General features: G+C 38.3%; 1 protein-coding gene across 1 annotated transcript in view; it reads left to right on the forward strand.

Annotated features, from left to right (window-relative positions):
• Positions 1 to 12509, forward strand: part of LOC126203510 (midasin-like) — a 311918-nt gene that overhangs the window by 176063 nt on the left and 123346 nt on the right. The window contains exons 29-31 of the mRNA XM_049937836.1: positions 1893 to 2095; positions 11615 to 11737; positions 11911 to 12105. Of these exons, the coding sequence (XP_049793793.1) occupies positions 1893 to 2095; positions 11615 to 11737; positions 11911 to 12105 (521 nt within the window). The remainder of the gene's footprint in view (positions 1 to 1892; positions 2096 to 11614; positions 11738 to 11910; positions 12106 to 12509) is intronic.

Genomic DNA, 12509 nt, shown 5'->3' on the forward strand with positions numbered 1-12509 from the left:
ATCCCTTGATGCCTCAAAACATGTCCTACCAACCGATCCCTTCTTTTAGTCAAGTTGTGCCACAAACTTCTCTTCTCCCCAATCCTATTCAATACCTCCTCATTAGTTACGTGATCTACCCACCTTATCTTCAGCATTCTTCTGTAGCACCACATTTCGAAAGCTTCTATTCTCTTCTTGTCCAAACTAGTTATCGTCCATGTCTCACTTCCATACATGGCTACACTCCATACAAATACTTTCAGAAACGACTTCCTGATACCTAAATCTATACTCGATGTTAACAAATTTCTCTTCTTGAGAAACGCTTTCCTTGCCATTGCCAGTCTACATTTTATATCCTCTCTACTTCGACCATCATCGGTTATTTTACTCCCTAAATAGCAAAACTCCTTTACTACTTTAAGTGTCTCCTTTCCTAATCTAATTCCCTCAGCATCACCCGACTTAATTTGACTACATTCCATTATCCTCGTTTTGCTTTTGTTGATGTTCATCTTATATCCTCCTTTCAAGACATTGTCCATTCCGTTCAACTGCTCTTCCAAGTCCTTTGCTGTCTCTGACAGAATTACAATGTCATCGGCGAACCTCAAAGTTTTTACTTCTTCTCCATGAATTTTAATACCTACTCCGAACTTTTCTTTTGTTTCCTTTACTGCTTGCTCAATATACAGATCGAATAACATCGGGGAGAGGCTACAACCCTGTCTCACTCCTTTCCCAACCACTGCTTCCCTTTCATGCCCCTCGACTCTTATAACTGCCATCTGGTTTCTGTACAAATTGTAAATAGCCTTTCGCTCCCTGTATTTTACCCCTGCCACCTTCAGAATTTGAAAGAGAGTATTCCAGTCAACATTGTCAAAAGCTTTCTCTAAGTCTACAAATGCTAGAAACGTAGGTTTGCCTTTTCTTAATCTTTCTTCCAAGATAAGTCGTAAGGTCAGTATTGCCTCACGTGTTCCAACATTTCTACGGAATCCAAACTGATCTTCCCCGAGGTCCGCTTCTACCAGTTTTTCCATTCGTCTGTAAAGAATTCGCGTAAGTATTTTGCAGCTGTGACTTATTAAACTGATAGTTCGGTAATTTTCACATCTGTCAACACCTGCTTTCTTTGGGATTGGAACAGCAACTAGCCACAGTTAATTATTATATTTATTAAAAAAGAGTTATTACTGGTTTTGAACCAAGAGATTTGTCATATAATGGCTGTTCAAACTACTTTATGTTAAATAATTTATGTCAGTGAATTGTGTTTGCAAGAAATTGCCCTGCAGGTATGGTTCAGTTATTTACGTTTCCTGAATCATAATTGTGACCTCTCACTGTGATATGGACTATCTAGTTTCTGGAGATAGTTCACTTTCTCAGTGTGACACACACACACACACACACACACACACACACACACAGACAGACAGACAGACAGACAGAGAGAGAGAGAGAGAGAGTGTGTGTTTCAGAAATTGTTCTGTGGAGTAGGAAGAGTTGTCAAGCACATGCTATTTCAGTTTGTGTTATAAGTTAATTTTGTCATCTTTTAAATTCTTTAAATTTCTTGGTAGGTGGTAAAAGACTTTCATGGTAAAGTGAAACAGTATACAATAAATAAGTAAAGAAACCATTGCACTCCCCTGATCATCAAGTTATTATTACAACTGATTTCAAGCTGGACATACAGTAACTGACAAATGTATGTTCAGGTTCATGTGTCCAAACTTCCATTCAACACAATAAGAGTGCAACCAGTTGTGCGTGTCAGCTGGGTATGTTTTATCTTTAGAACAACAATCTGGTGTCAAGTTATGTGGGACTGTTCATTGTGTAACTTTGCATATTTTGTTGATAGAAAGTAATGGTAATATTCATATCATTTCTGTCAACAGGTCCGTTGCAAAATCCTCTGAAAGGATTTACCTTCGATACGAAAACAACCCTATTAAATGCAGAGCGTGTGCTGCGAGGCCTGCAGTTGACCCGGCCTGTACTGTTGGAAGGCAGTCCAGGCGTTGGAAAGACAGCTTTAGTTGCTGCTCTGGCGTGTCTTGCCGGGCATCACCTTGTACGCATCAACATATCGGAGCAGACGGTGAGTAAACTGTCTTTACTGTTTTCCATCATCTTACAAATGTATGTCTATTTGAAACTGTTTTTTCTTGTTGTTATATACCTCTACTATTGCCCTGTCGTGTCTCATGCTCCATTCTAATACAGACTTTTCCCCTGCCTGCCTAAGGCCAGCTGTGTTCCTTTTTGAACAACTGGCTATTTTTGTGACGGATTCATCTCATCAACTTTCTGAAAGGCATTTGTTATGTAGATTGTACTGTCCTCGTACCCTCCAAATGGCTTTCCAACAATTCGAATAAAATAAATAAAAAAGTCAAGTACAGTTAATTGTGGAGTTGTTAGACTGTAATCAGGGGTTTGTTGGGGGGGGGGGGGGGGGGGGGTTATGTAGTATCAAGAGCTGGTATACCACATAACATAGGAGCCTGCAGGATCAATCTGCTGGGTACACCCGTCGAATACATTTTAGGCCCTATGGAATTGATTTTCATGTTAGTGGGTATATAGGGGTGTCTCTGTTACCACAAGTATTTTACCCCCCCCCCCTCCCCCTTCTCTCTCTCTCTCTCTCTCTCTGTGTGTGTGTGTGTGTGTGTGTGTGTGTGTGTGTGTGTGTGTGAACATGCTACTCAACTCAAATAGTTGATATAGCATATATAGTGCTGGCCAGTAAACTTCCTCCCCATGAACCATGGACCTTGCTGTTGGTGGGGAGGCTTGCGTGCCTCAGCAATACAGATAGCCGTACCGTAGGTGCAACCACAACGGAGGGGTATCTGTTGAGAGGCCAGACAAAAGTGTGGTTCCTGAAGAGGGGCAGCAGCCTTTTCAGTAATTGCAAGGGCAACAGTCTGGATGATTGCCTGATCTGGCCTTGTAACAATAACCAAAACGGGCTTGCTGTGCTGGTACTGCGAACGACTGAAAGCAAGGGGAAACTACAGCCGTAATTTTTCCCGAGGGCATGCAGCTTTACTGTATGATTAAATGATGATGGCGTCCTCTTGGGTAAAATATTCCGGAGGTAAAATAGTCCCCCATTCAGATCTCCGGGCGGGGACTACTCAAGAGGATGCCGTTATCAGGAGAAAGAAAACTGGCGTTCTACGGGTCGGAGCGTGGAATGTCAGATCCCTTAATCGGGCAGGTAGGTTAGAAAATTTAAAAAGGGAAATGAATAGGTTAAAGTTAGATATAGTGGGAATTAGTGAAGTTTGGTGGCAGGAGGAACAAGACTTCTGGTCAGGTGACTACAGGGTTATAAACACAAAATCAAATAGGGGTAATGCAGGAGTAGGTTTAATAATGAATAGGAACATAGGAATGCAGGTAAGATACTACAAACAGCATAGTGAACACATTATTGTGGCCAAGATAGATACGAAGCCCACACCTACTACAGTAGTACAAGTTTATATGCCAACTAGCTCTGCAGATGACGAAGAAATTGAAGAAATGTATGATGAAATAAAAGAAATTATTCAGATAGTGAAGGGAGACGAAAATTTAATAGTCATGGGTGACTGGAATTCGAGTGTAGGAAAAGGGAGAGAAGGAAACTTAGTAGGTGAATATGGATTGGGGCTAAGAAATGAAAGAAGAAGCCGCCTGGTAGAATTTTGCACAGAGCATAACTTAATCATAGCTAACACTTGGTTTAAGAATCATGAAAGAAGGTTGTATACATGGAAGAACCCTGGAGATACTAAAAGGTATCAGATAGATTATATAATGGTAAGACAGAGATTTAGGAACCAGGTTTTAAATTGTAAGACATTTCCAGGGGCAGATGTGGACTCTGACCACAATCTATTGGTTATGAACTGCAGATTGAAACTGAAGAAACTGCAAAAAGGTGGGAATTTAATGAGATGGGACCTGGATAAACTGAAAGAACCAGAGGTTGCAGAGAGTTTCAGGGAGAGCATAAGGAAACAATTGACAGGAATGGGGGAAAGAAATACAGTAGAAGAAGAATGGGTAGCTTTGAGGGATGAAGTAGTGAAGGCAGCAGAGGATCAAGTAGGTAAAAAGACGAGGTCTAGTAGAAATCCTTGGGTAACAGAAGAAATATTGAATTTAATTGATGAAAGGAAAAAATATAAAAATGCAGTAAATGAAGCAGGCAAAAAGGAATACAAACGTCTCAAAAATGAGATCGACAGGAAGTGCAAAATGGCTAAGCAGGGATGGCTAGAGGACAAATGTAAGGATGTAGAGGCTTATCTCACTAGGGGTAAGATAGATACTGCCTACAGGAAAATTAAAGAGACCTTTGGAGATAAGAGAACGACTTGTATGAATATCAAGAGCTCAGCTGGAAACCCAGTTCTAAGCAAGGAAGGGAAAGCAGAAAGGTGGAAGGAGTATATAGAGGGTCTATACAAGGGCGATGTACTTGAGGACAATATTATGGAAATGGAAGAGGATGTAGATGAAGATGAAATGGGAGATATGATACTGCGTGAAGAGTTTGACAGAACACTGAAAGACCTGAGTCGAAACAAGGCCCCCGGAGTAGACAACATTCCATTGGAACTACTGACGGCCTTGGGAGAGCCAGTCCTGACAAAACTCTACCATCTGGTGAGCAAGATGTATGAGACAGGCGAAATACCCTCAGACTTCAAGAAGAATATAATAATTCCAATTCCAAAGAAAGCAGGTGTTGACAGATGTGAGAATTACCGGACAATCAGTTTAATAAGCCACAGCTGCAAAATACTAACACGAATTCTTTACAGACGAATGGAAAAACTAGTAGAAGCCGGCCTCGGGGAAGATCAGTTTGGATTCCGTAGAAATACTGGAACACGTGAGGCAATACTGACCTTACGACTTATCTTAGAAGAAAGATTAAGGAAAGGCAAACCTACGTTTCTAGCATTTGTAGACTTAGAGAAAGCTTTTGACAATGTTGACTGGAATACTCTCTTTCAAATTCTAAAGGTGGCAGGGGTAAAATACAGGGAGCAAAAGGCTATTTACAATTTGTACAGAAACCAGATGGCAGTTATAAGAGTCGAGGGGCATGAAAGGGAAGCAGTGGTTGGGAAGGGAGTAAGACAGGGTTGTAGCCTCTCCCCGATGTTATTCAATCTGTATATTGAGCAAGCAGTAAAGGAAACAAAAGAAAAATTCGGAGTAGGTATTAAAATCCATGGAGAAGAAATAAAAACTTTGAGGTTCGCCGATGACATTGTAATTCTGTCAGAGACAGCAAAGGACTTGGAAGAGCAGTTGAACGGAATGGACAGTGTCTTGAAAGGAGGGTATAAGATGAACATCAACAAAAGCAAAACGAGGATAATGGAATGTAGTCGAATTAAGTCGGGTGATGTTGAAGGTATTAGATTAGGAAATGAGACACTTAAAGTAGTAAAGGAGTTTTGCTATTTGGGGATCAAAATAACTGATGATGGTCGAAGTAGAGAGGATATAAAATGTAGACTGGCAATGGCAAGGAAAGCGTTTCTGAAGAAGAGAAATTTGTTAACATCGAGTATAGATTTAAGTGTCAGGAAGTCATTTCTGAAAGTATTTGTATGGAGTGTAGCCATGTATGGAAGTGAAACATGGACGGTAAATAGTTTGGACAAGAAGAGAATAGAAGCTTTCGAAATGTGGTGCTACAGAAGAATGCTGAAGATTAGATAGGTAGATCACATAACTAATAAGGAAGTACTGAATAGGATTGGGGAGAAAAGAAGTTGTGGCACAACTTGGCCAGAAGACGGGATCGGTTGGTAGGACGTGTTCTGAGGCATCAAGGGATCACCAATTTAGTATTGGAGGGCAGCGTGGAGGGTAAAAATCGTAGGGGGAGACCAAGAGATGAATACACTAAAGAGATTCAGAAGGATGTAGGTTGCAGTAGGTACTGGGAGATGAAGAAGCTTGCACAGAATAGAGTAGCATGGAGAGCTGCATCAAACCAGTCTCAGGACTGAAGACCACAACAACAACAACATGACTTGCGCGTAGACATCTAATGCCACATACCTCCACACAAAGTGTCAGATATGCCTGATAAGCAGAGTCAGTGATGTATCTCATTCCAAAGATGGACAAACAAGCTATTAAGCAGGTTGTCATAGTGTTTAGACTCATAAGTGTAAAAGTAGATATGCCTGGTGTAGTGAAGCAGCTTAAAACACTTACTTAAGGCAAGGCCTCTGGTCAAGTGTATACCAGTCAGGTTCCTTTCAGAGTATGCTGATATACTAGCTCCATACTTACCAATGAAACACAACCACTTGCTCGTCAAAAGATTTGTACCCAAAGACTGGAAAGTTGCACTAGTTGCACGAACATTCAAGAAAAGAAAGTGTAATCCACTGAATTACAGACCCATATTACTGACATCAATTTGCGGTAGGAGTTTGGAACATATACTGTACTCAAACATTATGAATCACTTCGAAGAAAACTATTTATTGACAAAGAGCCAACACGGATTCAGGAAATATCGTTCTTCTGAAACACAGGTAGTTTTTTATTCTCACAAAGTAATGTGTACTATCAACAGGGGACATCAGATTGATTCCATATTTTTAGATTTCCGAAAGGCTTTTGACATTGTTCCTCACAAGCGACTTCTAATAAAATTGTTTGCATGTGTAGTATCATCTTAGTTGTGTGACTGAATTCATGATTTCCTATCAGAGAGGTCACAGTTTGTAATAACTGACAGAAAGTCATCGAATAAAACAGAAGTAATATCAGGCGTTCCCCAAGGAAATGTTGTAGGCCATCTGCTGTCCTTGATCTACATGAACGATTTAGGAGACAATCTGAGCAGCCCTATTAGATTGTTTACAGATGATTCTGTCAGCTACCATCTTGGAAAGTCATCAGATGATCAAAAAGAATTCCAAAAAGATTTAGACAAAATATCTGGATGGTGTAAGCCAGTGACTGTAGGTAATGAAAAGTGTGAAGTCATCCACATGAGTACTAAAAGGAATCTGCTAAATTTTGGCTACACAATAAATCACTCAGATCTAAAGGTAGTAAACTTAACTAAATACATAGTGATTACAATTGCAAATTACTTGAAATGGAACAACCATAGATAGTGTTGTGGGGGAAGCAAACCAAAGACAGATTTATTGGCAGAACATTTGAAAAACGTAACAGTTCTACTAACAAGACTGCTTGCACTACACTTTTTCACCCTCCTCCGGAGTATTGCTATGTGGAGTGGGATCTGCATCAGATTGGATTGATGGAGGACATTGAAAAAGTTCAAAAAAGGGCAGCTCGTTTTGTATTATTGCAAAATAGGGGAGAGAATGCTGCAGATATGATGCATGAATTGACATGGCAGTTATTAAAACAAAGGCAGTTTTTCACTGCAGCAGTACCCTCTCATGATATTTCAATCTCCAATTTTCTTCTCAGAGTGTGAAAATATTTTTTTGGTACACACTTTGATAGGGGGAAACGGTCACTATAATGATATTGGAGAAATCAGAGCTCACACAGAAAGATTTAAGTGTTCATTTTTTTCTGTCTGCTGTTAAACAGTGGAATGGTAGAGAAGTTGCATGAAGGTTGTTCGATGAATCCTCTTACAGGCACTTAATTCTGAATGGCACAGTAATCATGTAGATGTAGATGCAAAACTATAGAACTAGATGGCGTTTCTGCTACCTAATTTGTGCAGTTGTGTTGAAATGCTTACTATTTGCGTATCCAAGCATTTAGTACACTTCATTCCAATCATTTTAGTGTTTCTTCTTTGGTATTAATAAACCACTTCAGCTGTGTTTAATCCTTCATTTTTAGATCACTACTGGTTTCTTGGCTCTAAGTGCCACATCTTCAAGTGAATATATAACTAGAACATTAGAGCTAAAAAGTTCGGAACTTTTACCCAACATTTGAATAAAGTATTTGGCTCTAATGTTGTAGTTATATAGTCACCTGAAAATGTGGCTTTTGGTGCCATAAAACTGGTAGTGATCTAATGGTAAAGGAGTGAACAAAAGGAGAATAGCATACTATAGTTATACACATATACAGCTGAAGCTGTGAAATGTGTTTTATTCATCTCATAACGTCAGACTTTCAGAACATGTCTGATGTGCAGGAGACACGTCAAGGTTACAGTTTGCTTATTTGAAATTTTGGCATACTTAACAATATTACTTGGTGAAGAATTTACTTATTTAAAATTTGTGAAACTTAACAATATTTACATCCACTATACCAATCATAAATTTTTATTCCATTTTAGGGATTTAAGTATCACTTCATCCTTCATGAAATCTTCCACTTTTCAACTAGAAAATCACATAATCCACTTTTTAAAATATTTATCTCTATATTCATTATGTCACACCCTTTTATGTTATGAGTTTTCATGCCTGTTCTGAGGAGTCTGAGCACACAATTATAAGCGATGTGATGTGAGCATAAAGTTTTCTTTGTGTCTTGTACTGTATGAGTGTTCCTTCTTTGTGTCTTGTACTGTATGAGTGTTCCAAAAAAAAAAAAAAAAATTTTTTAATATATCAGCTCTGCTGTGTAGGAAAAGAATCACCTAAGAGATGTATAAAGAGGGGACAGTTACTATTTTTAGGTCTTTAAATAATTGTTGACATGATGCCCTCGGCTGTGCGGTGTACATTTTACGAATGATTCTTTTTTGCAACTTTAAAATTCGTGTAGTGTTTCCCAAGTTTCCCCCCAAAATTATGCCATATCTAATAAAAGATTCAAATTAACTATAGTATGCTATTCTCCTTTTGTCCATATGGGTGGCACTGGCTGAAATAACCATTGCAAATGCAAGACTGTTTTATTCGCTCGATATTCCATATATAAATTCCAACTCAAATATCTGTCTAAGTTTATTCCTAAGAATCTGACTGAGTCACATTCTTCCATTTTCTGATTATTGTAAATAATACAGATTTCTTGAGTTTTTGACTGTTTGGCTTTAAAACTTGTCATGTGGGTTTTTGAAACATTTAGCCTTAAGCCATTTAGATTGAATCATGGTTCCAAGTTACTTAACATATTCATGACACTCTGTGGGATATTGTCGGAATTTTCATTTTCAATTAGGGCAGAAGTATCATCTGCAAAGTAAGTTAGATGAGTATTTATATAGAGAGGAAAGTCATTTATGTAGAACACGAATAAAAATTGCCCAAGGATTGAGCCTTGAGGATCACCTTGTGACACAGTTTTCCACTCAACGAAGTAATCTCCTTCATTTGATGTGATTGCTACCCCTTGTTTCCTCTCCATGAGATATGATTCAAACCATTTCAAAGCAATATCCCATATTCGATACCAGTTGAGTTTGAAAAGCGGCAGGGTGTGGTTTACAGAGTTGATTGCTTTTGTAAGATTACAGAATATTCCTGTAACTTTAGCTTTCCTGTCTAATGATGAAGTAACAGTATTATTAAAAGCAAAATTGCTACTCAACTCTCTCTCTCTCTCTCTCTCTCTCTCTCTCTCTCTCTCTCTCTCACACGCAAACACAATTCACACACACGACTACAGTCTAAATATCGTACTGTGTGATGAAGCTTTGTATTTGTAAAGCAGCAATTTTTCCAAATACAACAATTTTTGATGTGACTAGGAGTATAGAAATGGGGTGATAATTTCCCGTGTCATCCTTCAAACCTTTTTTAAACAATGGTTTTACTTCTTCATATTTCAAGAGATTGGGGAAGTAACCTTCCTCAAATGATTTTGTTTATTATGAGAGAGAGAGAGGATGAGCTATTATGTTGTAAACTCTTTTAATTACTTTGGTGGTTATCCCATCCGAATGTGCAGAGTCTTTGTCTTTTAAGGAGAATATGACACTTTCAATAAGTTTTGTTGAGACTGTGTTGAATTTTTTAAGACTTTCACTGATATAGCCTTTCAACTCAAAACTATTTACTGTCTTCTCATAATTTGCTAATCTAAATCAGATTTTGCAACATTTAAGAAGTACTCATTGAAGCACTCAGATATTTGAGCTGGATTTACGACAGATATTTCCTTAAGTTTGATTTTTGAAATGAAATGTCTTGTTTGTAATTTTTGACACCTAATTCAGACTTAACGAAAAACAGTTTTATAGTTCCTAACATATTTTACAAAATCAGGATCTTTGTTGTACTTCAGCTGATTATGTAGCTTCCTTTTACTCTCACTGGAAATTTTTATTTCTGGTGTGATCCATCTGATCGAACTTGACGTTTTATTGTAATATGACATTAATGGGAAAGTCTCATTAAATACGTGCAGAAAACTATTTGAGAATGTATTAAAGTTTTCATTTATTTAATCGCCATCCCCGAGAGAGCACTTTACTCAGTTTCTCATAGAATATTTCAGTATTCCATTGAAATAAGTTTTTCTTGCATTATGTTTATCAGTTTTTGGCAGTGAGACAAACAAGGGTGAGTGACTAGAAAGTTCTAAGTCTAGACAGAATTTATGTATATTATTAAAGTAGTAATTTGTTATAATGTTATCAGTGCATGTTGCTGAGTGAATATTTTCCTTGGTAAATTCTGAAAAATTCAATTTAAAACCAGACTTTTTCAGAAAGTCACTCAATGTTATTGATTATTTTTGTCATTTGCAGTGTTTATATTAAAGTCAGCTGCTATTACAATGTTTTCTTCTTTTCCTTCTTTAGTTTATCTAGCAAGCACTGGAATTTAGTGAGAAATTGTGTGGCGTATGCCCTTTCTGGAATTCTGTAAATTGAAATGATTAAAATGTTAAGGCCTTTAAGCTCTACACAACAGCTTTTGAATGTACAGTCTTCATTTAAACAATTAAAATCTGTTTTCACTTCATTGCTTACAGAAGATTCCAGGAGTATGCAGCAACCTCTGTGAGATTTTTTTCTCCCTGCAGTAGCTACTTGCAACATTGAAATTTTCAGTTTTATTTAAAATATTTATTGTATTAGAGGAAGGCCAATGTTCATTTAAACAAGTAATTTTTCTGTTTATACATTCTGAGAGAAGAATTTGTAAGTCACTGAGTGAGGTGGCAGAATGTTTAGCACACTGGACTTGCATTCAGGAGGACGACTGTTCAATACCACGTCCGACTATCCTGATTTAGGTTTTCCGTGATTTCCCTAAATTGCTTCAGACAAATGCTGGGATGGTTCCTTTGACAGGGCACGGCTGACTTCCTTCCCTAATCTGATGAGACCCAAGACCTTGCTGTTTGGTCTTCCCCCTCTCCAATTTGTTAGTCATCAAGTTTGTAGCTTAGGTTGCTCGAAGATTTCGAATTTAAGCCATTTATAGTCAACTACATCAAATCAGAATTTTTTCTAGTTTTAATGGTATTAAGCATAAATTAATACCCAAGATAATTACTAATAACTGTGGTTCCCTACATACAGGTTTGTCTGCATTTTGACGTCTGTTGTGTGCTGTCTTCATTGTGTTGCAGCTTAGGCCAGCAATGTGGAAAATGTATTTTCACTGTTACAGGTTCACTGGTTGTGTGTGTCAAGTGAGGTGTATATTGAGTGACCCATGGCTTTTCATTCCAGGATATTTCAGATTTGTTTGGAGCAGATTTGCCAGTAGATGGTGGAGGTGAAGGACAGTTTGCGTGGCGTGATGGTCCATTGCTTAGAGCTTTAAAGGATGGGGACTGGATACTCCTAGATGAGGTATGTCAGTTGTTCATTTTTCTTAAAATTTTGTGGAATTGTGTGTGTGTGTGTGTGTGTGTGTGTGTGTGTGTGTGTGTGTGTGTGTGTGTGTCAAAACATTGAACTGACAGTTGGTGGTGTTTCTGAATGTCCCAGTAACATTTTGACATGTAACTCATGTTTCCTTTCAGTTGAATCTAGCATCTCAGTCTGTATTAGAAGGCCTCAATGCTGTATTTGATCATCGTGGAGAAGCATATATTCCAGAACTGGGATGTTCGTTCAAGTTACGGCATCAAACACGATTATTTGCCACACAGAACCCACAGCGCCAAGGTGGAGCTCGTAAAGGTTTACCACGATCTTTCCTTAATAGATTCACACAGGTGAGCGGCAGAGCTTACTCGTGCCTTTTCCTTCTATTCGTGTTTCTAAGACAATGTTTGTCTTTTATTTGTTCCATAGACCATACTCATATACACGAGGGCCATCCAGAAAGTAGATTATATTTTCGCTTGCGGTAGTTGTGAACGGACTAGTGCAGCCATATTGTTGTATGAGCGTTTGTCTGCTCAGTTGGCATCTAGCCATACCAGCATGAGGTTTGTATTATTTCCTATTATTCCACAATGAAAGTTTTAAATTTGTGCTGCAATTGAAAATCCCGGGAGTTGTGAAATGTGGTCAGTAATAAGGTTTTTGTTGGCAAAAAACAATAAACTTACTGAAATTTATCGGCATCTGCATCTGTGTGAAGTGCGTGAAAACAAAGTAATCACAGAAGCTGAAT

This window comes from Schistocerca nitens, chromosome 9 (genome assembly GCF_023898315.1).
Source record: "Schistocerca nitens isolate TAMUIC-IGC-003100 chromosome 9, iqSchNite1.1, whole genome shotgun sequence".
Classification (NCBI taxonomy): Eukaryota; Metazoa; Arthropoda; class Insecta; order Orthoptera; family Acrididae; genus Schistocerca; species Schistocerca nitens.